At 33.2% G+C, this 27699-nt stretch overlaps 1 protein-coding gene across 1 annotated transcript; it reads right to left on the bottom strand.

Annotated features, from left to right (window-relative positions):
- Window positions 1-600: 600 nt before the first annotated feature.
- On the bottom strand, window positions 601-27121 carry LOC123703053 (trichohyalin-like). Its single transcript, XM_045650927.1, has 10 exons — window positions 26927-27121; window positions 22711-22851; window positions 7197-7370; window positions 6441-6619; window positions 5635-5716; window positions 4679-4814; window positions 3340-3449; window positions 2640-2734; window positions 2079-2181; window positions 601-1514 (listed from the first exon to the last, which is right to left on the bottom strand). Exons 1-10 carry the CDS (start codon window positions 27029-27031, stop codon window positions 756-758), a joined length of 1884 nt encoding a protein of 627 aa, XP_045506883.1. The 5' UTR covers window positions 27032-27121; the 3' UTR covers window positions 601-755.
- Window positions 27122-27699: the final 578 nt, after the last annotated feature.

A 27699-nucleotide genomic window follows, 5' to 3' on the forward strand; every position in this document is an offset into this window, starting at 1 on the left:
AAGGCGACGATTTTGGTATGTTTGAATTTTGACAAAGTAGTTTCACTTCTGACACGTTTGCTCGGCACACACGCTCTTTTTTATTATTATTAGTAACAATTGCAATTATTCCTACTTATTTCTGATTTAGAAGACTGTCATGCATGTAATTAAAAATTAAACTATTTTTTAAACTTACAAGATAAATTGATAACTTCCATAGACGAAGTCGGTTAAAATTAACATAAATAGAACATTAAAACTTCATATAGTTTTGCTAAAATCAAAACATATGATAAAAACAACTTTTACATACAAAGAGACATGCAAATATAATTTTCAACATAATTATATTTTAATTTTTAATAAAACAATATTAAACTAAAAATTATGGCTTATTTAAAAGAACATTATTGAGAAAATAAATAAATAATAATTATTAAAATCTCTGTTAGGGAAAAATTGTGATTTGTATAGCATTTATTAAAATATCAATTTAAAATTTCCTTACGGACGGCTATTATTGATGGATGCGAAATAATTTAATTTTTTATAATCATTTTAAATTTATTTTTTTAATATTATAGGATGGAATCGTTAAAAACTATAGATTATCAAGCATAAATAACATATTAGTTTATTTATAATTTAAATTTAAAAAACTCTAAATGAAAATATCTAAATAATATAATAAATATGTCGTAATTTATATCCGAACGTTTAATTTCTGCAAAAATCACCAAAACCAAACTTGAAAAACTAATTTTCACATGAGTTCAAACATCAGTATTTTTTATTTTATCCAATTTCATTTGTTCCAACTGCAATTGTCGCCTGATAGATCCCAATTGTGTTAAAATATTAATATTTCTGCCTTCACTTTGCAAACTTTTCAATATATTCTTTTGAACGGCTGGCACTTTCCATTTATCGTCAACAACTTTCATTTCTTCGCTTAAACTTTCATTTACTTCATATCTTTCATTCACTTCATTTACTTTACGTTTCGGCGAATGTCTTAAAACCGGTATTGGTAATGTGTCCATTTTTTCTGGTTTTCTTACTTCATATTTTTTATGTTTGTCTTCATGCCTGTTTTTAATTTCTTGCTTATTCCCGCACACATCTAAATCTTTAGATTTTTGTCTATTTTCTATGTCTTGTTCATACATTTTGTCTGGTAATTCTTTTCTTTCGTACCAATTGTAGTTGTTTCTATTATCTAATTGATTATTTTCTTGCCAGTCCGGTTCTTGTCTGTTTTCTTGTCTGTACGTTTCTTTGTAATGTGGCAGATTCATTAGACTTTCTTTGGTAGGATTTAGGTTTTTCCGTAGATAACTTTCTAGGTCATAATTATGTGAGAATATGGAACTTTCCGGAATATTCATTGTGTACGGTTTTTCTATATTATATTCTGTATCGGTTTTTGTTTGTGCGTTTCGAGAGGCCATATTTAATTTTCTTTGTTCCATGTCGATGTCCCGTTGTAGCGCTGTCCTTTTTATATCGTAGTCTGCTGCATTGTATTTCATCTGCAAATTAATAATGTTATTAGTTCATAAATTAAATGAATGTTTGTTTATAGGAATGTAAAAAAAAAATGTTTTATTAATTGAGATATTTATTCGCAGGTACAAAAAATGGGCAGAAAAATACATGATTTTCTGTTTGTCTGTATAAGCTAACCTCAGAGAAAAGACGGTGTTTTAAGATTAAATTTAAAAATATATCAATACTAGATTTCCGCCCGCGGCTTCGCCCGCGTTTTCAAAGAATAACCCGCATAATTCCCGTTCCCGTGGTATTTCCGGGATAAAACCTATCCTATGTGTTAATCCAAGTTACCCTCCATATGTGTGCTAAATTTCATTGTAATCGGTTCTGTAGAATTTGCGTGAAAGAGTAACAAACACACACACATCCTCACAAACTTTCGTATTTATAATATTAGTAGGAAGTAATTCAAAATATTCTATATCGAGGTTGTCCAGATCTTTAATAAAACAAAAACACAATTAACAAAACATATTTAAGGAAAACTAAAAACAATAATTATTTAACCAGTTTTTGCATTATTCACAAAAAAACCAACTTACAGAAGACGTGATATCCCGCTGTCTCTCCAATTCTCTTTCTTGCGTCATTTTCAAAGAACGTAATTGTTGTTCGAGCCTCCTCATTTCAGCTTGTTCTAACATTCTGTAATATTATATTCAATTCATTTATTTATTGACTTTAACGTATCATTTAAAATAGAGAATAAATATAATAAAAGTACCATATAATATCAAATGTCGAAATAAACTTTCGAATCACATTGTATCGACCATATGGAATATTTTAAACGTTTAGAAATTAAAAATTTTAACGGATTTTAAACTTATTACTTACTATATTATTATCTCGATGTTTCAATTTCTCGATTAGTCAAGGGGAGGGGAGAGTGTCCCCATAAATCGCGTTTAAAATAAGTTAAAATCTTTTCTAAATGTATAATACTCGCGTAAAGTCAAACATTAGAAAATACTATATTTTATACGATTATTAGAAAATCTAACAATCCATTTAAACCCAGGATTATTTAATGGTACATGAGCAAATCTGTAAAACATGCTCAGAAAAAGCTAGTGAATGTGATAAGTAAGATAAGTTATTACTTTTCTCTATTCTTCCTCTCTTCCCGAATCTTCTGTTGTTCTTGTATTTGATTCTTCAATTCCTGCTGATAATATTGCCTTCTGGCCGCTGCCTCCTGGAAAATACAAATAAAATAAAATAAATTTGATTAAAATGACTTAATAAACTATCCTCACGGTTGTGTGTCAAGAAATAATGTTTTTTTTTCATATCGAAGTAGCGGTCCGCCCCGGCTTCGCCCGTGGTACATATTTCGCAATAAAAGGTAGCCTATGTTCTTTCTCAGGGTCTAAAGATTGTCTGTGCCAAATTTCATCAAAATCGGTCTAGTGGTTTATGCGTGAAAACCATACATACATACATAACCTTTCCTCTTTATAATATTAGTATAGATTACTTGAATTTGAAATCATAATCATGTGGTTGAAACTATTTGATTGAATGACTAGAGCGTTAATTGAATGACGACTCAAATAATTAACATTTCTCACATACCTGTCTATAAATCACTACATAGTATAAAATAAAGTCGCTTTCTCTGTCCCTATGTCCCTTTGTATGCTTAAACCTTTCAAACTACGCAACGGATTTTGATTCGTTTTTTTAATAGATAGAGTGATTCAAGAGGAAGGTTTAAGTATATAATTTATTAGGTTTAAGTCAAAGCGGGCGAAGCCGCGAGCGGTAAGCTAGTAATTAAATAAACAAATAAATAAATACCTTCTCAGCCTGCAAGTTTCTCAGCGAGACAGCATCAGCGTCCAATATGGAGGGTTTGTAGCTTTGGAGACTGCGGTATTTGTCGCCTTTCGACATTGAAGCCGCTCGTTCTGAAATTATTGGAATTATATTATTTATTTTAGGGCTGATTTTTCAATCCTTGGTTAAAATTTATTCATCGAATAATTTATTAAACTACCATTTCAAAAATGTATTGTAATCGTCCGTATTTGACAGTTTACAGGTGACATTTTAATATGTTCGTGTAATACTTTATTGGACGGATAAATTAGAATTGTGTAGTATTTAAAATAGATAATTTTTTCGATTTGTGTGAAACACGGAACAAGTCCTATTTTAATTGAAAGTTAATAACTGAAGTAACATTAGTTTTTTTTAATACAATTAATTGATTAAGTAATTTCTAAGCTTTATAACTAGACTTAAAACATTCCTATAAATATTACCCTTTCATCGATTGCTTCTATATAGATGACGCAGTGAACTGATCAAATCAGCCGTTTCATTAACAGCCTAGGCTCAAACATGTCCTGTGCCGTTTCATTAACAGCCTAGGCTCAAACATGACCTGTGCTATGCAGTCTGTGGTGTCTTAGTGGACGTCACAGCCAACTGCTCAAATCAGCCGTTTAATTAACAGCTTAGGCCGTTCATTAAATCGTGATATTTACTAATTGTCAGCCGCATTTTTAGAGACAACAGCGGCATCGTCACAGAAAAGTTCACATCGTTCAAAAAAGTGAATTTAACAAAACCATTCAAAAGGAGGCTCCCTAAATTTTATGTTAATTTGCATTAATATTCTGAAACAGTCACACATACAATCAAAATGGAACTTTAGTATATGATTTATTGGGTCTTTTTCTTTCCATGTACAAGACAGTTAAATAATTGTAACATTTCGCTCGATTCATTTTTTATTCAAAAATTATGCCTTTTTTAAGGATTATTACATTTTTTTTAAGATTTACTTGGACTTTATGTCTAAAATAAATGTTAACAGTAAGAAAATATAGTTTACTATCCAATCCCAAGATATTTTTTTCTCTAGATCAATTATTACTTTAGTTATAAACGAAATAAGAATTGAGACTTACGAGATTTAGTTTCGAGCTCGAATGCGATCAAAGAACGCACGCGATATTCAACTTTATTACGGCTGTGTTAGCGTCTAGCACCGTAGCGGTCTAACCGGTCTCTCAGTGACAGAACTTATGTAAGGAGTATGTCTGAGGAGCCTCCTCTTAATCAAAAGCCTAGGTTTTTAATTAACTGGCTGATGTGACAAACGCATTTTTTTTATAAAATAAATATTTACCTCTTGTGTCCCCCGTGGGGCCGGTATAGAAGTCCCCGTAGCTCCGTCTCCTGTCCCACTGGGGACACGTGCGGGGACCGTCCCACACACTGCGCGGGGACAGTTCGCGTTCCGCTTGCGTTAGTTTTGCGGGCCACTGGAAAAAAAATAACAATTATATTAGTATAGATATTATACTAGTGGGGTACCACGGCTTCACTACCCGGTACCCAGATAAGAAGTAGCCTATTTTCTTATACAGACTTTAATTAGTTGTTTTATATAAATTTATAAATATAAATTTATAAAGAATAGTTGTTTTATGATAAAAACATCTTTACATTACGAGATTCTTACAAACTTTTGCATTTACAATAACTGAATACAAACTCATGGTAAAAATATCCTACTAACATTATAAATGCGAAAGTTTGTATGGATGTATGGATGTTTGTTACTCTTTCACGTAAAAACTACTGAACCGATTACAATGAAATTTAGCACACATATAGAGGGTAACTTGGATTAACACATAGGATAGTTTTTATCCCGGAAATCCCACGGGAACGGGAACTATGCGGGTTTTCCTTTGCAAACGCGGGCGAAGCCGCGGGCGGAAATCTAGTAGTCAATAATTCTAAATATCGGAGAAAATTTCAATAACGTTATGAATTGCGCAACAGTCTTTATTGCCAGCAACAGTTTCTCAGCAATTCTGCTTGTTGCTAAACGAAATATGTTTCCATGAAAACAGGGCCTATGAAATAACGGTCACATAGGTCAAAATATAACACCTCTCTTTATAAATTCAAGTTTAATCTTTGATTTGGTGCCATTTTGTCGTACTGATATTTTAATAGGTCAAAATAATTACTGTGCTATTACCTCTTATTTACAGGCTAGGCTATTAATTGAACAACTGATTTTATGAATGCAAGTAGCTGCGACATAAATTATATAATAGTTTTTTTACTTACAGTATACAGATCGTCGTCATCCGTTTGAACGGCCACAGAGAGAGGCGTATGTCTGTCCACTTGTACACCTGTATCCACTTTACTGAAAATTATTTCAATTTTGATAACATACATGTGTAGATATATACGTATACTTATACGTTATACTTTGTATTGTAGGTAAATTCAAGATGGGACTGCATTTTGCAGTTTGCACTATTTGATATCACTACATAGTATAAAACAAAGTCGCCTTTTCCGTCCCTATGTCCCTTTGTATGCTTAAATCTTTAAAACTACGCAACGGATTTTGATGCGGTTTTTTTTGATAGATAGAGTGATTCAAGAGGATGGTTTTAGTATATAATTTATTAGGTTTTAGACAAAGCGGGCGAAGCCGCGGGCGGTAAGCTAGTTTGATATCAAATGAAAAAATTCTGTTTCTAAGATTAAATTGGCGAGATATGTTTATTATTAACTAGCTTTCCGTCCACGGCTTCGCCCGCTTTGTCTAAAACCTAATTAGTTATATAATAAAACCTTCCTCTTGAATCACTCTTTCTATTAAATAAAAACTGCATCAAAATCTGTAGCGTAGTTTTGAAGATTTAAGCATACAAAGGGACATAGGGACAATAAAAAGCGACTTTGTTTTATAGAGTGATAATTTCCTTTATTGTTTTTTTAGAAAATTACGAAGATAATTTAATTACTTGGACAAAATATAGCATTTATGTAAATTAAACATGTATAAAATGGAATTTTTCTGCAAAATTTTACAAAAAAAAAAACAAATTAATAACTATAATAGTTTAAAAGAAACTCACGTTGTATACGCATTATTAACACCCGCGACTCTATAACCGAAGCTCTCACTATTCCCCTCTCGCTCCAACTCGCGCCGTTCCCGCTCCCTCTCTCTCTCTTCCTCGAGCCTCTCTTTCTCTTCCCGTTCGCGTTTCTCGCGCTCTTGCTTCTCTTTCTCTTCTTGTTTTATTTTCGCTTGCTGTGGACAATGTTTAGTTTTTAATATGATATGGTTCTATAACATGGAGCTAAGAATTTATTATTTTGAGATTTTGTATAATTTAGATAGAATTTTGTCAGAAGTACTTATGACAATTTTTTTACAGCCAAAACAAAACATGTTGCCCATTGAATTTTTCTGTGATCAGACAGATGTTTTTTTGTGATTTTCTAATCTTCCTGAAAATTCTACAATCTGTATAATAAACATATTTGCGTATGATCCATAGTCTGTCAAAAAAATCATTATATCACGATTCGCCGAGCCCGAGCAGAACATTACTGCGAATAAGCGACTTATTAAGTCAATATTCTCTCGATCTATAGAACCTTCTAGAATGTTTCTATTTGAACCTTCTAGAAGTTTCTGTCCTCTGTGAGGCTCACCTGATCGAGGTACTCCCTGTACTGCCGCTGGCAAATCTGGCGCAGCGTGTTCCTGAGCCGCTCGTACTCACTAAGCCCGAGCAAACATCACCGCGTATTAGCAACTTATCCACCCGCTCTGTAGAACCTTCTATCATATTCTAGAAGCTTCTGTCCTCTGTGAGGCTCACCTGATCGAGGTACTCCCTGTACTGCCGCTGGCGGATCTTGCGCAGCGTGTTCCTGCGCCGCTCGTACTCGCCGAGCCCGAGCAGAACATCGCCGCTGGTCCGTTCGCCGCGTATTAGCGGGTTGTTGGGTGAATATTCGCCCGCTTTTAGCATCACTGGAAGGCCGAGGTAACGCTGGAAATTACGTTTAGAAATGTAGTTTTGATATAAACTAGCGCACAATACGTTTGGAAAAGTTATTTGCAATTTAAGAGATATAAATTGCAAAGTAAATCCATATTTCGGATGATAACAACTTAAGTGAAGAAGCTTATTAAATATCTTAAAGAACTATTGAAATTGTATGTTAGATAATATTATGTGTTCGTCGTGTTTTTTATAAAGCTTTTTTAGTACGACAGAAATTGACATAGAGGACTTAAATTTTATTTTCAGCGTTTTGATTACATTAAGAATTTGTTGATCTATGTTAAATACATAAAAGTTTTATAAAAACAAATTCAATCAATTCCTTGCTCATACGATTCGAAAATTATCCATCTACGTAATCGACAACACATTTCCACACCATCCTTACCCAAATTTTCTTCTCAACCCAGAACAAATCTACCCTCAATACAAAGTACATTGACCTATATATAATCGATACCGTCATACCGATCCACGCAGCGTTACATGCAAATGTAATTGCGTGTTCATTGCGCGTATGTTACGTGATGGACGTCGTTAGGCTATGTTTACATTTAGGCGGGAAAATGTATACGATTAAATACTGGTGAAAATTTATGAGAGAAGAGGTTTAGATTTTGAGATTAAAGGTTTTTAATTGTATGAATATATTATGTGAATCTATACTTATATTAAAACTGCAGAGGTTTTTGTTGCGTTGAACGCGGATTTATCCAGAAAGGCTATAATAGGTATAACGTCACGCTACGTCCACGTACCTATGACCAATACGAGAGCAGGAATGAAAATAAAAATTTGCAAGAAAAAATAAATATATAAAAAACTGTTTTCAAAACCGATGCTGTACAAAAATACGAGAGAAAGACCCAAATAATTCGACATATTGTGAGTTGTGACAACCCAGACTTAGCTAGGCATGGTGGAATATGGCCTACCTACATTTTTCATACCTTTAACTCGAGTAAGGTTGTAATGTGTTAACCAGACCAACTCTATGACTACGTGGCTGAAGCACCAGGCAACTAAAAAAATTACTCACGCGATTACTGAAAATTTCCTAGACATTATTATCATATAACAGAAATGTCTACACACCCCTTAATCCAATAACGACTCAATTAGACCGCTACGCTTTTTCTACATACATTTCTCGATTAACATTCAGTGTCACATAGTTATTGGTTATCGCGCCTCAATGTCTCTAATTAATTCAACGCGTTTTGTGGAAGTAATTGGAGAGATTCGCGATTTAAATTCCGTTCGGAAATATTTGCGTGAACGAAAGTTTGACGATTTTTATCGTCAGTAATTATTGGTCTAAGTGTTGTGTCGTGTTTGGTTAGTTTTAATAATTTAAGTATATTATGTTCTTCATTAAATTCTGGGTAAAAGGTTTACTTTGGATCTTAATAGACTGAGTTTAAAGAAAAATTGGCGACCTAAAATTTTGAATTTTACCGCGGCTTCGCCCGTGCAGTCAAAGAAAAACCCGCACAGTTCCCTTTCCCGTGGGATTTCCGGGATTGCGTCATTCTCCCGGGATAAAAAGTAGCCTATGTCCTTTCTCGGGTATCAAAATATCTCCATACGAAATTTCATGAAAATTGGTTCAGTAGTTTAGGCGTGATTGACAGACAGAGTTACTTTCGCATTTATAATATTAAGTAGTATGGATTTTCATGTTTCAATGCGTTACAAGTTGCCATTAAAACTGACTTTATTTCAAAACTTTACTCTGCTTTGACAATATTTAGTAGTATTTATCGAATTCAGAAATCCTCCTTATCAATTTTTACCTTGTACCATCACAAAACAACCAACAGTATCAAACATAGTATAAAATTGAACAATACGTAGGCGTAGGTAATAGCAGTGACCCGAAAGCGCTGATTTACATATTCCGTGACCGTTTAGATTACATCCAAACAATAACTGAGATTTATAAGTCTCTAATAAATGGGACAGACGAATCTTTACTCCCTTACTATTGTTATAGAAAAGTAACTGTGTACTATCCTTTCTTAATTATTAGTACGGTATACCTACCTTAAGGTATACCTGGATAAAATAAATCAGTTAATCGGAGGCCAAAAGATAACAGATATGAATATCACACAAATCAGTGGCTTATTGTTGTGATCAACAGATTGCCATGTAAAAGATAAAAAAAATATATCAGAAACCAAAAATTTTAGTAGGTACTTAAATGTATTTTTTCCGAAACACACCTCACAAGTCACACTACTGAAACACTGAGAAAATACATTCTTATTAGAATACTATACGTACACTTCTTTCTTCCTATTAGGTACGTAAAACTCGTAGAAGCAATCATAAACCAGTTACCTGCTCGTACCGAACTAATACGTTGTCGACTTAGTATTCAAAGACGGCATGCCTCTTGAAGGTAAAGGCCCTACGACTTCTGGTATTACGAATAAGCATTGATGATCTCTAAACATCAGCTTCATTTTTAAACGCATCTATAGCTTAGCTTTGAGTCAAGCATAATATAAAAATGTACAATAGAAAAAGATGAATTACACTGAACACATCCCTTTATCAGCACCATTCATCACTTACGAATTGAATGAAAATAACACAATTTAAGGCGCTGCCCTGAGCAAGCATTTCACTCCACTCACACACACACGCCGCGCCACAGCTGCAGCCCGACGCCAATCGCCATACGCGAATCATTACGAACGGGCCTCGGCCGCTAGTGTCGGTACACAGGCGTTCACGCACACATGCGTACGTTTTTGGTTTGGGAATAAGAATTTGCGATTTACACGAAATCTATTGATTGGACTAAAAAAATACCACAGTATTATATTAGTATGTTGCTTGTAGAATTATTTGCCGAAAAAACAGAATGATTGCATGTAGTTTAGTATGGTTTTTAAGCATCAAAAGATTTTTTTAGAGGTACCTTTGAGATTTTTTTCTATCGAGTAAAATAAGTTGTATTGTGTTTTCAACACACTATCCAACTAGTTTATCTCCTGAAAAATATCATATATTTATCTGAGATTTTTTACTGCAGTTAATCATATACTTTAAAGCATTATAATTTAGCAGCAAATTCGCGTTTTGCTCTACTAGTCACCTTAACGTAAAACTTTTTTATCCATCAGTCAAGATTCTGGAACCTTCCAGAAAATTATTTGCCTTTCATTTCACATTACACTACCAACTCGGTCGGCACCCTATTCATACTGATAATATTATAACAACCTGTGGTGACTACTTTAGCTTCCTACCTATTTTAGGGTTAACTGAACACGCATTTGATGAGTATGGATTTAATTAGTTTTAATTGATATAATAAGGATATAATATATTTTTTTTTATACTTTATTTATCATAATTGTACCAGACCTAGACGAATCAAAGTCTATAGCAAACGTTGTTAATTATAATGATTAACTAGATAGATACAGATCTAACTGTAATAATAAACCCTTAATTAGTTATACTATGTTCTACTATTTAAAATAATTTTCAATTTAATTTATAATCTTGTTTCGTAATTAACATGAATGTCTCAAGCTCTCAAGCTAAAGACCAGCAAAGCGTTCACGCTTCAAAGCATGCCAAAGAAATTTACATTCATACTTGTTATATACTTGTATGTTTGCTACTACTTCTAACTATGAATTTATTAATGCATTTTTATTATATAACTAGCGGTCCGCCCAGACTTCGCCCGTGGTACATATTTCGCAATAAAAGGTAGCCTATGTCCTATCTCGGGTATCAAAATATCTCCATACCAAATTTCATGCAAATTGGTTCAGTAGTTTAGGCGTGATTGAGTAACAGACAGACAGACAGACAGAGTTACTTACGCATTTATAATATTAAGTATGGATTTAGTTAGTAAGTTGTCAAAAAATATACAAGTAGGTACATAATATTACATGTATGCTTTAAAGAAATAAACCACCTCGCCAGTATTCTATGAAAATTTCAAGACATAAAGGAATCACATTAATCGGTTGAAAACGCATAGCTATCAATGCATATGTAAAAACATTAAAAGAACACGCTACGAATTGTGAACCTTGCGTCGTTTTGAGACCTTCGTTTAAAAATAGGTCCATGTTAATGCAGCTCATTACCAAACGATTAAACGATCCTAAACTTGGCACAACCTACAAGGACAGAACCTTTGCAACTTCTAAATACCCTCACACCATTAAATCTGTCCTTGAACGTTTAGCGCCATGACGTGATCTGGCATTGTAGCATGCTTTAGACATTAAAGGCCGCTACTAAGCAAATTATTTCGCAGCTATCGGATATTAATGTAAAAAATCATGGGACAGGTGTGTAACTGCATTACTGATTTTGCATGGAAAAATCTATTCCTCGTTTTTGAAATATTGCCAGAGATAGTAAGCATATTTGCAATGTAGCCTAAGGTCTATGACTTAATGATCTAAGGGTCTATGCTTTGGTTCAAAAGCAAGATTTCGTATAAGAGAGAACTGAAGGCAGAAATGTTCCATGTATCTTTAAAGAAATGTAATATTGAATGAATGTAATATTTGAAGATTTGAAACAAATCTGGAATGCAAAAGCAAGTAACTTATTTGATGACTAGCTTCCGCCCGCGTCTCCGTCCGCGCGGATGTCGGTCTTCGCGTGGATGGTTTATTTCTTCATTTTGAGTAACTCTGACAATGACATCTTACAAATATCTATTGGACCCAAATACGGCTAGGCCTATAATAATACGCACGTGTGTTCGCGGTTCTACAGAACAACGTCTATGGATAAAACTGAAAAATTAAGATTATTTTTTTCTACGTATTTTTCCAGGATAAAAAGTATCCTATTTTACGCCCAGGATAATAAGGTATAATTATACTAAGTTTCATCGAAATCGAACCGTTAGTTTTCACGTGATGCCTTCACATACAGACAGACATACAGACAGACATACAGACAGACAGACAGACAAACATTTTTTTAATCACATATTTGGGTTTGGTATCGATCCAGTAACACCCCCTGGTATTTATTTTTTCAATATTTTCTATGTACAGAATTGACCCTTCTACAGATTTATTATATGTATAGATGATCAATTGACAGTACATTATTGATGATCCTAATTAATTCTTTCTATGTTTTTGTAATTATATAATTGTAACAGCCTTCAAAACCAACAGTTTGAACGCAGGTATTTAATTAATTACCATAATATAATATTGTTTAAGGCGTGGTCTACTTTCGGGAGTTATATTGCCGTTATACTTAAGGTGTGGACAGGGTCGAAGGGAGTGACGGGGTGCGGTACATTAACCTGAACATTAAGGCTTGGCTTTGTTTCGTGATAAACAGGTAGCCTTAATAAAATATTTATTATTATCTGTCCCGGCAAACGATTTCCTGCCTTACTCTTATGACTTAGGGATATGAAAAATAGATGTTGGCCGATTCTCAGATCTACACAATATAAAGAGAAGTACTAGATTGTATATTACTTGCTGGTGCCGCGATAACACCGCGTAAAAAATAAGTTATCCAGACTGTACCCATTCTATCTGTACCATATTTCATACGTATCGGGTATCCTATCATGCGTGCAAAAGTGACAGACATGCATTTATCCTCACACAAATTCACATTTTAAAATTAATTACTTAAGATCATTGAAATCTGATAAGTAGAATAAAGAAAGTTGGCCAAACAAAATGCCCGCGATAGAAGGCCAGACAAATATTATAATTATTCAACCAGCTCTTTACTAATGTTAAGCTGGTGGATGACCTCCCAGCAGTCCCGAGTCCAAGCAGAAAATAAAAATAGTCAATCTAATGATGGTCACGCATAGAAAATAATAACGGCGTGAGATTATTCATATAAATACACAATCACATAGTTATGAATAGCATCAACATTCAACATATTCTAACTCCTCGGTATTTAGCTTTCAGTTGTGATCAAGCAGCGATGCAGCTTTCATAAAAAATTGGTTTTGGCATACAAGTAACAAGTAATTAAATAAATAAATTGGCAGACTGTATCTAACTTGATAAAGCTATTTATGTTAAGCGCAAAGCAGCTTCAGACAGATACTACTAATACTACTACTTCTTCACGCAAAAACTGTAGAACCGATTTTAATGAAATTTTACACACACATAGAGTGTAACTTGGATTAACACAAAGGATAGTTTCTAACCCGAAAATCCCACAGGAAAGCGAACTATGCGGGTTTTCCTTTGAAAGCGCGGACGAAGCCGCGGGCAAAAAGCTAGTCATAAAATTATAGATAAAGTCTTGCATTAGGGCAAAGACACATCACACAACCCCGTATCACGAAGTAATTGTAGGGGGTGAAATATTGAGGGTATTTACTATTTTCTAAGGAGGACAACCATCACGCGATAAAGTAAAATGCACGCGAACGAAGGTACGATAGGAAAGCTAACTAATAAGCAATAAATAATTAAGGATAAAACTTACGTCAGATTTACTACACATCGTAGCTTCCAAGTAAAAGAGTTAATAACAAATGAAGTTCACACAGATTGAAAAACAAGAGTTCAAAGAGACATCGCAAAAACAAGAATTCAAAAGGACTTCGTAAAAATAGAATTAAGGAATTATTTCAAATCAAAAAACTATAAAGAACACAAAAATGACTATAATTCACAATTCACATGTACATCACTATAATTTTTATTTAAGCACTATATTCACGCACACATACTATATCAATCACTAATACACTTATAATTGTCAACACAAGTGTACTCAATAAAAAAACCAACAGTACAGTCGAGTAGAAATTCACTGCGTAAATAACCACGACTGTACCATTAGCGCTAACGTTTCTTCGTAAACTAAGCGTCAATTCTGCGCCAACTTGCAAATTCAGTACGCTTCAATGCAAAAGTGTAATTTCTCGCTCGTTAATGTTTCACACCGCGAATGAATATTCAGAGATCTTTCTTTCTCGAAGCAAAACTGCATATTAATCGCGTATGTGGTTGATAAAAGTGGCAATTATTGGCGAGGAATATATGGTAAGTATACGGTCGGTGACAGTTAAAATAACACGATTTAAATCTTACAGCTTTTGAGATTACAGACGATGGTCGAATTTGAGGTTTTCTTTTTTTATTTAAATCAACTCAACTTTGTAGGTATGGGAATTAACTAAGCAAACATTCAAACTCTTTAAGAAGAAAGAAAGGAACTTTTATACTTATCAGGGACAGCACAACACACATTTAGTTATTTTTGTAATATTTTATCGAAAATATTACTTTTCTTAATTATGACATTACTTATTTGATTATATGAGAACGAAATATGAATGTGAGCATCCACCTACTTTTTGTTGCGTCACCTTTAGTAATTGTTACAAGTGTTCCAAAACACCAAATTACGAGGTTAAAATTCACACGATTCTTCATAAAATTGCTCAGTTTGTTGGCCAAATACAATGTATACTTTGTTTGCTGCATTATGCTTCGTAAGTATTTTTTAGGGTTCCATTTCGATACAATCGAATACATTTATGTACATTTTTATTGAAAATATCGATCGCTTGAATTTTATACCATGTATAATCTCTACATATAACTAAATATGTAAATAAATTATATCATATTAATAAATGATATCACCTAATGGTGCGTCCTGCGGTTTCACCCGCGTGGCTGCGCTCCTGTTGGTCATGCGTGATGTAGCTATCATTCCTCGATCAATGGGATATCTAACACCGAAATAATTTAAATCGGACCAGTAGTTCCTGTGATGAGCACGTCCAACAAACAAACAAACTCTTCAGCTTTATAATATTTAAAATAAGTATCTATAGATTTTAAACTCAATAACTAAAATAATATAATGTGTATTATAAAAATTATGTGTATTAAATGCATAATCCTCCTCCTCAGTGTTAAATTACGAAGCAAAAATAATGGAAGATCCTTTCTCTATCCTGGGCAAGCATTTGCAGAGGTCTTAGCGCCCTTACGCACTAGCGATTAACCGCGGGGGCGGCTAACCGCGCGGTTAGCATTTAATATGCAACCGCTTTTATGATTAGTGCGTACAATCATATGCGGTTGCATATTTAAAATGGGAAAGCGGCTAACCGCGCGGTTAGCCGCCCCCGCGGTTAACCGCTAGTGCGTAAGGGCACTTACTTTCCTAACCGCGTTGCCCACTTGGTCGTACCTATACAAAATATGTTCATTGGCGGAACGAAACCACATATTCTGTGTTCAACACTCGTAAAATACATTATAATAAATGATGTAATTAAGAATGTTTTTCTTACGTAGTTAAATGCAACAATAACATTTGTTATATGAAAAAATTTCCTTAAAATGTATATTGTATAGATATTAAATCTTATAAGCTATAACTTTTTTTATCCTAGGTGTTGAAACCGATCACAATATTCATTGAGTGTTATTGTGTAATCTTAATTCGCTATCTTTTTGAATGCTGAAGCATTAAACTAAGAAATTTATAACTAAGGTATGATAAAAGAGAAATAAATATGAATATAATGTAAAGTATTCTGTCAACGACTGTACCTTAACTTGGTATAGAAAAACAAAAAATAACAGCATGCATCATCTTAAGCCCGGCCAATTATGAGACAAATAAGTCTGTCTGGACGAACGTTTGACTTGGCAAACCCTTTTAGTACCAACCTACTGAAATTATCATTGAGAATGTAATGGACCTATTTATGACATTTTAAGAAATAACTTATAGGATTTCATAGAAGATAAATGACACCCTATTTAAGGACATAATAATATTGTCTACTAAAAAAGAGCGAGTGTGTCCAGCGCACGTGTCAGAAGTGAAACTTTTAGGGCAAGATTCAAAGATACCAAAATCATTGCCTTACTCCAAGACGTGACGGCATCGCCATGACGCTACCCTGAAGTTGTACTTACAACTTAGAAAGTTATATTTTTTGAAACCGAACAATCTGTGTCCTTATTCTTCTCACATTTCCTTTCCTACCAGGTTGCATGGCAGAGATTGCTGTGTAGCAATAAGGCCGCCTATTGAGCAAAATTTTTGTACCTCATTAATTTGTACCACATTTCCTATATTGTTTTGTACAATTAAGTGTTATAAATAAATAAATAAATCTGTATTTTATAATTTTGATGTAGTTAATGCTTAGTTAATGCGAATCTAAAGATAACTTTCAAGCTTTATACATTGCAGGGAGCGCTAATTAGGTAAGTTTTTTAACTAACATATCATAGCTATACTTAATTTGTACATATAAAATTGTCGTAACTATATTGGTGGAAAAGCATTCTTAGACTATTGGTAGTCTAAGAATGCTTTTCCACCAATAATGTGCGAGGATGTGAAGCGAGAAATGTGTTTGTAAATAACCGATAGTATCGCTTCAAACGCTAAATGCTTCAAACTTCAACCTAAATGAAGCGACATGATTGGTTATTTACAAAAACATTCCTGGCTACACATCCTCACACATCCCTAGTGGAAGCGCAGCCTAAGTCCTTTCTATACTAATATTATAAAGCTGAAGAGTTTGTTTGAACGTGCTAATCTCAGGAACTACTGGTCCTTATGAAAAATTATATCGGTGTCAGATAGCCCATTTATCGAGGAAGGCTATAGGCTATAATCTATATAATTACAATCATCACACTAAGACCAACAGGAGCGCAGCCACGCGGGTAAAACCGCGAAGTGCAGCTAGTTCAAAAATAAAACCTCACATAAATAATTGTTCATGATTGACGATAATTTATCGCGTAACTCGTGACCACTATCCCATCTCATCGTATTGTATTTTGCAATTAGCGATACACAGATTAACAGTGTCCTTGTAACTTGAATAACAATGCATTGTATATTTGATTAGCGAATAGCCGATGCATATCAGTGCGTATAACATACCTTCGTACTATTGTTAAATGCTAGGCCATATAAACGTATTAAAGAGAATTATTATTATAAAGGGAAAAAACTGCTAATTTATGTGGCCTATATGTCACTACCATAGTTCTGACTTTTGATAACAACATATTAAGTCACAATCCGTTCAGCGGTTTGTACATACACATGAAAAACATAACCCTCCTTCTTTAGAAGTCAGGTAAAACACTGAGGAGAATTTCATTTAGAAATAAAAAAAAGTCTATTTGACTATTTCCTACCATCACTGATTTATCTAATCACGAATGTATCTTTTAACTTCTTTGATAAGAGTTTTTATACTTGTTTGGAAGCTGATGTCATTGATAAATTACAGCACCTATTGTTTTGTTTTTACTAATGAATCGTGGGTAGTAAAGTTCATTAAATTATTGATCATTTTGTATATGACTTTTTTATGCATCTATAAGTTTATTTAAAAAAATGTTTTATACAGAATAGTAGAAAACAGGCTCAGTGGTGAGGACCTCGGACTTCAGTTCAAGACCAGGCGAGCGTGCAGGAAATAAATTGATTTTTCAATTTATCTGCGCATGTTACAACATCACCAAAATGCAACATAGTGGTTTGGTATGGTATATTATATCTTATTTTAGCGTGTATATTATGTATTTTTAATATCATCTAATTATGTTTATTTTTTTTACCTACCCCCGCTGTAGTAATATTGTTTTTCACACAATCTGTTGGTTGGTGGAAGAGATTACTTGTTAGTAATAAGGCCGCCCTCTGTGTTGTTTGTACTAGTTTAAGTTCTATTGTACCTACTTATGTTATGTTGGCAGCACAATAAAGTGTTTAAATAAATAAATAAATAAATAGTGAGGAAACCGACAAGTCGAAGAATGAAAACTTCAACGTGTGACATCCGCCAATCCGCACTTGACCAGCGTGGTGGATTATGGCCTGTAAGCTCAAAGGAGACCGTGTCCCAACAGTGGGCAACGTATATGGGCTGTTGATGATGATGATGAAGGACAATTTTAACGAATCATTCTAAGAGTAACAACAACCAATAAAGTTTAGTTCAAAGATAATAAAATAAACATAAAAATCATTCTATTTATTTCATTTGAAATTCTTGAGATATGTGCAGAGTTAGAGCATATTATAAACAGATTACACATGTGGTTAAAGATCTAAAAACCGCAAATCGTAATTAAAATATAATACGCGTATTATGAAATATGATATCTGCCTGCATCTATGATGTGTTCACACAAACTATTAGGTTAGAACACAATAAAATACTTGTGGGCAGATGCTATTTTTATTCTCAACAAGTATTCAGTACTGTGGAGGATTTCGGGGATATAACCTATCCTATCCTACGTCTCTAACTATCTTTGTACGAAATTTCATCCAAATCAGATCAGTGGTTTAAGCGTGAAGAAGATAAAAACAGGCATGAGTTAATTACGTATTTATAATTAAGTTTGGAATTAGGATACACTGCATTGAACCTATTTTCTTTAAAAAATGTGATTGGTTAATAAAATAACGTAATACAGGTCTTGAGTATCGAAATTTTATAGCAATATATATCTAAATTAAGATTCCTATTTAATTAACTATCGGTATGTCGATAAACTTAACTTTATGAACGCAGCTTTAGAACACGAAATAGCTATCTTATATCTATGAAGACCACTAGACGTTATCATTTATCAGTAGATAACATAAGCTCCCATTATGCAATGACATTTTCTAGATTCTACATATAATATAAGTACTAAGTATACAATTTTATAAATACTATTAAATTATATGGTGGAACCTTGAACATGACATAGATGGATAGAAAATTCCAAAAGTACTTAATATATTATGTATAAAAGAAATATTTTTTTATTTGTGAGTAGGTAACTACCATTTCAAAATAATCAAAAAAATACGGGTCAGTATCACTTCTTTATCGTTAAGTAATTGATAGCATCCTCATTTTTACAATCCGAGTATAAGCCAAACAGAACATACCCAGAAATTGGGAAAATGGCTATAAAATCTGCCAAAACAATAAAAAATTGTTACAATAAATAATATGTTTACATTGTCTAATAGCATTCCTCCAGCGGCTTCGCCCTTCTTAGAAAACCCGCATAGTTCCCGTTCCCGTGGAATTTCCGGGACAAAACCTATCCTATTCGTTTTTGGATCACAAAATAAATAAAACCAAAAGAGACACAACTTTACATATCGCGGGTCTCAAACCATAGGGGCGTATATGCAAAAATGCGATTTTTCGTTTTTAATGCCATTGGATTCTACTTTAAGCAATACATAACCTCAATTTTTCTTATAATTTAATACTGATTACCTTTTGTATAAAATGCAAAATATTATTTGCCGTAAGCTAGACAGTCTACAATTATTGTTAGGCCATATAGCCGTATAATAGACGTAAGAGCAATATTATTGCTTATTGAGGCAGTTTTGACGTGCCTTATAGACGTATGCACATACGACTGTTTGTTTTATTTTAACCTGAAATCATTGTGTCGAGCTATATAGACGTATGCACATACGACCATCAATGTCAACATGATCCTGGGGATATTTAGTCATCACTGCGGACGTATGCACATATTTTAGTATTGCTGTCTCCAGATTTCGTCACTAGGAGGACGTCACAGAGCAAGTTGGTGGACGTATCGTCATGTCAACAACACGGAAACACGATCATTCTGCAGTGAGATGCCAAAGCGAGTAGATGTAATTCTAATGCGTGGAATAACTTTAGTGAATTTACTTTATATATATATTATATATATATATATATCTTAATATATATATATCTTAATATATATAAATCTCGTGTCACAATGTTTGTCTTCAATGGACTCCTAAACCACTTAACCGATTATAATAAAATTCGCACACCATGTGTAGTTCGATCCAACTTGAGAGACAGGATAGTTTAAATTTCAAATCGTTTTAGAGAAAGCGGGCGAAGCCGCGGGTGATAAGCTAGTAATTTTATAAAGAACATTGCATGGAGAATAATAAGGTTAAGATTTTCACAAGCCGAGGATAGACCAATGTTGGTGTCATAAGTTTGAGCAGTTACCCGAAGAAGAACAGAAAGAAAAACAGGAGGAGTATAATGAAGAACATGTTAATAGGAAAGAATATGCCAAAGAAGAAAAGAAGAAGACAAATTAAAGGCAATGGTTGACTCTACTCTTCTTTTCTGTACCTGTATTTGATTTCGAAGCAGTATTATACTGTCCATTAGTTTTGGGTAAACCTATCTATTATAAAAGGAAATTGGGCTTTATGAATTTCACAATACATAATGCAGTGAGCAAACAGGGCTACTGTTACTTTTGGCCAGAGTACGAGAGAAACAGAGGGGCAAATGAAGTCTCAACATGTTTGTATACTTATATCACCAAGCTTACCAATGTGGAACACCTGATTCTTTATTCTGATTGCTGCCCAGGACAAAATCGAAATTGAGTGGTAGCTTCAATGCTAAGATATGTAATGATGTCTCCAGCAAATCATGTAAAAATTATGTTATCAATTTGGCCGGTATATTTTTTTATATATGTACACCGATTACTCCGAGGTTTCTGGACCGATCTATGTGATTATTTTTTTGTTTGCTGCGTAATGGTGTCGAATTGGTCTCATAAAATTTATTCGGATAGGCCTAGCAGTTTTTATTTTATGAGCATTTTTGTCTGATCTCGATGTCTTAATTGAAATCTAGCAAGTTACTTTGATACACTTCCCGGTAACCGATTAAGCTGAAATTTTGTATACGTATGTAAATTGGATAACGATGAAACATTATCATGACATAGAGCTGATTTCATGATGGAATCGGAAGGTGGCCATAGGACCTCAGTAATATATTGACTCAACTTTATCGAGTTTGGGCTCGTTTGATTCGTGTTGAAAAATACACTATAAAGTATTAAATAAAAATAACTACGTTAAAAACAACCGACTTCAATTATAACGGAAAAGTAAAAAAAAAAAAAAGAATATCTGATATTATTAATCACTACATATTATTTAGATGTGCTAGTTATTTATTAAATAGCTTTGAAGTCGGTGCCAAGCACTAAGCACTTAGTATCAAACCTATTTAGTAAATAGCACATCTAAATAATATGTTAAAATTAATAACATCAAATCTTTTTTTTTATTTTTTACTTTTCCGTTACATATTGAAGTCGGTTGTTTTTAACGTAGTTAAAAATGTTTGTGACTTTAGTCATTTAAAGTAGGTACCTAAGTTACCTAAGTAACTATGTTCAGATTTATAAATAAATTTAATTTTTTTATATGCTTATTTTTATATTCACACAAGATATTGTGTAATTACGTCCATTTGTTTTTTTTTGTCTAGATTGTAGAATAAAACTGGTTTATACCTCTACTTTGAATTCAAACGCCTCTCAATATAAATGCCAAGCCAAACAGGCGTAAGAATTTTAAAAACCGCGTAAATAACGTTAATTTCGATGGGTTCTCATTCCTAAATTACAATATTTTGAGTTACCGACTAGGTAAAAATAAATATAAGTATAAATATTAATAATTTAAGGAGAAGGGTTTTACGTCCATAAATTCCATACATTTATGGGGGAAATTTGACGGAGTTTTGCCGTCTATTCGTCATGGCAAATAGACGTATCAGCTAAAAACTAGTGTTACGGAGGGAATATCTTAAAACCAAGTATTCCATATTAACTGCAGTGTAAATATATAGCTACATGCAAAAACACAACAAGGTGGCTCAATCACAAAAAAAGTTATTAAGTTTTTTGTCTCTCCTGAAAAGTAGGGGTTTTGTGGATACGCCCCTATGGTTTGAGACCCGCGATATTATATCTTAGTACCTATACATTACACACGAGATCTTGCTTTTTATATGAGCGTGGGCGAGTCAACTCCATAAATTCCACTCTAGTTGATATGGCATTGCCAATGATAAACTCATGTATCCAGTACCTACGACCTTAACTCGATAATTTTCATGATTAATTTAAATCAAATTTATGACCCGACATCGATAAATGAAATTAAGATATCCGTTCATTTTTTAATCTTTGAAATTTTCGCAAAATCGATCTAGCTCTTCACGCGTGATGCCGTGACCAAGTGAAATAGGGATTATTTTTGAATAAAAATTATATACTTAGGGAAGAAAAATAAATTGTTGTTATCGAATTGATACGCGATTGTTTCTCACAAATGTTCAACTACCCGCTAAAACTAAAAATAGAAGAACTCTGGAATAACCCATAGCTACAGACAGCTTGACATAATTTACCCAAAAACGAAATTTCCAGTACTAAAATTCTTATATCATCAATTCCTTCATTTATTCACAAAAACTTACCCGTATATATCTCTCTAAGTCTGGCGAGATCTCTTCTTTTTCCTCACTCTGCTCTTCACTTGTCGCATTGTTTTCCGACAGTGCTCTCGGCCGGTTGAACTTTACACTCTTGTTAACTCTATTCTCTTTCTCTTCTACATTCTAGAAAGAGAGCAAAGAGTTTATTTTATTAATAGAAAAGAAACATGTAAATAAAAATTGCCAATCAGTAGGTCAAGCTACAAAACCTGTTGTAGGATGTTAGTAGTTACAGAAAAATCCAACTACAACATTTGCGTTATTACATTGATCAAAAAAAGTAGGAAGAAAATACATGCATGAATTTTGCCAAGCCAGCTTGGTCTTTTAATATCGTACTAATACAGTGAAACCTGGTTAAGTGAGACATCAAGGGACCTGCAATATTGTTTCACTTATAGAGGTATTCCACTAACCCAGTGTCCCAGGATACGATCAGCGAATGGGATAGGAGATACGATGTAGGAGGAACGGCCGGAGTCACGAAGCTCTTTTTTCCAAGCGCTGCTGCTGCATACAAGGTAGTCAGGAAAATAGACATCACACACCACACCACACAAGTACTGACCGGTCACGGCGGATTCGCCTTCTACTTGAACAGATTCAAGCTGAAGGATAATCCGTCGTGTCTATGTCAGCCTGGAGTTGAGGAGACGGTTCCTCACCTGTTACTCGAGTGTCCAATTTTTGCAAAAAATAGATATGCTATTGAGCAAAAATTGGGCATGGCGATGACGGGTGAGAATCTGCCTTCCGCCCTGGGGGACAAGTGTAGGGATGCGTTCCTACAATATTGTAGAAATATTGTAGTCGTAGTGAACCAAAGGAATAGTGTGTGATATTAGTTTAGCTCTTTACTGTGATATAGGATTAAGTTGAATGTTTTTGTGCCGTGTTTTTTTTTTTCTGAATTTTTAAGTAATTATTGTATTTTATTAGTAACTTATACCAGTATTTTTTATTATGTTTTAAAGTTTATATTGTATTTTTATTGTATTTTAATGTTATTCGTGTAAAAAAAAAAAATTAAGCAAAAAATGTCTCTGGACTATAATCCAGAGGTGGCGCGAACACCCTGTGATGACGGGTGCCAATAAAAAAAAAAAAAAAAAAACCAGTGTCTCAGATATACAGGTATAAATAAATATCTGTCTCATTTACAGAGGGTTCCATTTATAGAGGTGAGAATACAGGTTCATAAACGGATATTAACTTCAGTTTTTCACGTAATGATAACGATTGTAGCTTTCGTTTTGACGTTTTTCAAATAAACAAGTGTATGATAGTAAAGCGAAACTAAAACTGAAGGTAATTAAAGCTCAAAGTTTGTACTTACGTACTTGGCAAACAATTTTATCTCAGTTACAGAGGTTTATGCATATAAAATTTACTCGCTGTCTCAGTTACAGAGGTAACTATGATGATAAATCGAAAGAACAAATCCCAGATATAGATGTTTACCTCATCCCACTAACGGAGGTAATTCAGTACCAAAGTGTTGGGACCTAAGCATGAGTTCCAGTTATGGAGGTTTCTCACTTATCCAGGTCCCACTTAACCAAGTTTCACTGTATTAGAAAATTATAGTTACAATAATACATCTATGTACAAACGGCTGATCGGATTTTAATACGTCTAAAGGATAGATTAGTCTGGATCATTCGGGTACCACGCGTGTGAAACCGCGGGCTCCCACTAGTTAGTTTTAATTAAAGATGAAAATCAATTCATCACACTTTAATTGCGTAATAATAGATTGAGGAAATAGTAAATAAATTACTTTTTAATTGCAGTGATAAATGTTTAATTATTATGATAGTAGCAAATTACAAAATACAATACTTAACTACTATAAAAGTATATTATGTTAATAATTTAATCTCTGTTTATTAGGGCTACTTCCCATTTGGTAAACTTCCCATTTCGTAAACCTCAAACTGTACCTACTAAAAAGTTGCGTTTGGTAAACATTTCGTTACTTCATACATTTAATCCCATTTGGTAAACTTTGTTAGTATTGTTATTTTTGTACGGTACAGTCAGTGTCAAATTAGTATTAAATTAGAGATGTATATATTTTTAAATGCTTCAGTCTTGAGATAGTATCTCTCGCATTTCTGTTAATAAGAATCAGAGATTGGAATACTTTTTGATACTGAATAAATAAAATAAACATTATGAAACAATAATTATTTTTACAAAAATTAAACAGCTTTTTAATTGTAAGAAAGAGACAAAACTTATATGTAGTCACATGAGCTTTGGATTAAAAAAGAAATCAGCAAAATTATTGATTCACCTAGTTGACACTTCTAAGATAACAGACCCACAAAAAAAATAGTTGAATTGAGAACCACCTCTTTTTTTGCAATTAGTTGAAAATCCCTAAATGGGCTTCAAATACTAACTTAAGTATATACAATAGTTTGAACAATAAACAATAGTTTCATATATTCCTACATACAAACACACATTACACTAGATATAATTCCTAACATCGTAACATGTAATCAATATAACTGTAATATGAATGGAAAAATGCCTCAAGTTATTAGGAGCCTGACATTATGGGCTAGAAATAACATTTATTATAAAGTAGTTCATACATAATAAATTGATTACAGTGTTACGGCTATCGTTAATTTGACGTAGGCTTTAAGCTGTTGAAAGATGTTAATCTATTTATTGAAGAAGCTTTTTAATACTTATATATCTTTAACTTATTATATTATAACTAGCTGTGTCCTGCAGTTTTACCCGTAGTACTCCGCTTATGTTGGTCTTGGCGTAATGATATAAGGCCTATAGCCGTCCTCGATAAATGGGCTATCTAACACCAAAAGAATTTTTCAAATCGGATTAGTAGTTCCTGAGATAAGCGCGTTCAAACAAACTCTTCAGCTTTATAATATGTATTAGTATAGATGGTACAGGACTCCTTGGTACAGTGGTTAGCATGTGAGTGTAGAACCAAGGAAAAAAAATGTCTCAGTCTGGCCAGGGCCTTATCACTTTAGACTGTGCTAGTCTAGCTATAAGTTTTTAACCGACTTCAAAAAAAAGGAGGAGGTTATCAATTCGGCCGGTATATTTTTTTTTTTTTTTTTTATGTATGTACACCGATTACTCCGAGGTTTCTGAACCGATTTACGTGATTCTTTTTTTGTTCGATGCGGGATGGTGTCGAATTGGTCCCATAAAAATTTTATTCGGATAGGCCCAGTAGTTTTTATTTTATGAGCATTTTTGTCTGTAGGTATTTGTAAATTTTGCAAGTGCAAGTTTGAAGTCGGTTGTTTTTAACGCAGTTATCACTTGTAGTTTTAAGTAATAATAGAAATATGTATACTAGCATAGTAAAGTGTAATAAATATAAGAAATAAATAATCTCAGTAATGATGAGTATGATTTGAAAAATTATTTAAGTGTTAGTTGTATACGTAGTATATTATTATTAGTCTGTGGTGTTAGATAGCATATTTGTCAAATTAAGGCTATATAATATATCATCATGCCAAGGATTATATCCCAAAAAAAATTAATGGTTTCTGAATTGATAACATTTCTTATTCTATTATAATTAATTTAGATTATTGCAATTTTGACATAATATACCTGTAGGTACCTATATTTTTCATTTTCAACTTTTTTAGCAAAACATAAAGTAAACAAACACAAACTTTAAGTAAAATAAAAAACCATGAAAAATTAATGTAAAAATTGTACCTAACAACCTAAATATTATTTTTAATCTATTTCCAGTATCCTATTACATATCATTAATTAAAATACTACATACCTCGATTATATTTACAATTACGATTTACGAAAGACGCGGCGACCGGCCTCCATGAAATACGCAGTTGAACAACATATACATTGTCTATATAAATTATATCTAGAATACTAGGTTTCCCCGTGTATCTAGACGTCTGCGCGGTAGAATCAATATAGCACCGTAGTCCGTACTCCGTAGTTCTGCGTTCAATATTCGTCAGAGGCTAAATTAGCTTAGACGAAAGTATGTTGGAAATAACTGACTTTTATGGCGATTTTTATTATTTCGAAGCAACAATAAGAAAGGAAATGTATGTATCTTTGTTGTGTATCTTTTTCTTATTTCAGGTGTTTTGAAACTGTTTATAAATTGTGCTTTCAGGTCGAAGTTAATATTTTATCAAATTTACTCCATACTTACTTGATCGTTTTTATCCGATAGCGGCGATAACCCCAAAAGCGTTTTCTCTTTTTCTATCTCACGACGTTTTTCTTCAATTAGCCTTTCTAAATCGTCTGATAACATTGTTTTAGCAACAGGAAAGTATAATGGCGGGAAAATTGGCACTTTCACTTAAAATTAAAGATAGCTTGTTAAATATAATTAAACAAGACTAAAACAACAAATTAATAACTAATTTAAATGAACTTAGATAATCTTTATAAATATCGATAATATTAATTTTAGTTTTTAGCAACGGATATAAATTTGAATGTTTGTTGTTATTTTTCGTAATTGATGTGTGCTTAGACGTGTGCTGTCAAAACCAGGAGGCAGCTGGCAGGAATAACCAATCAACGTAATTCAATACAATGCGTTTCCTTTAACGCAAACAGCTAACACTGGGCTATATGGAATATTATTATAAGGCTTATAAGGGGAATATGCATGAAACTCGAATCGATGTAACTTGAATCACAACATAACTTTATTTAGTATTTAAATTAGATTTTTATGCTTTCTTGTACCTACTCGATAATATTATATTTTAAATATTTTAGAAATTCAAGGTAGACCATGCTCCGTGTCTGCTAGTAGATTATCTAATTGAATAAATAAAATTGCACATCCCTAGATTAATTAATAACCTTCGTAATTTACGCATGAGCTCATCCAAAGATTTGTTCAATTAAATTTGAGAGGAAAATATATTTAAAACCTACGTTTTTAGACATAATTCTAAAGGTAGAATT

Source organism: Colias croceus, chromosome 25, assembly GCF_905220415.1.
Source record: "Colias croceus chromosome 25, ilColCroc2.1".
Lineage (NCBI taxonomy): Eukaryota > Metazoa > Arthropoda > Insecta > Lepidoptera > Pieridae > Colias > Colias croceus.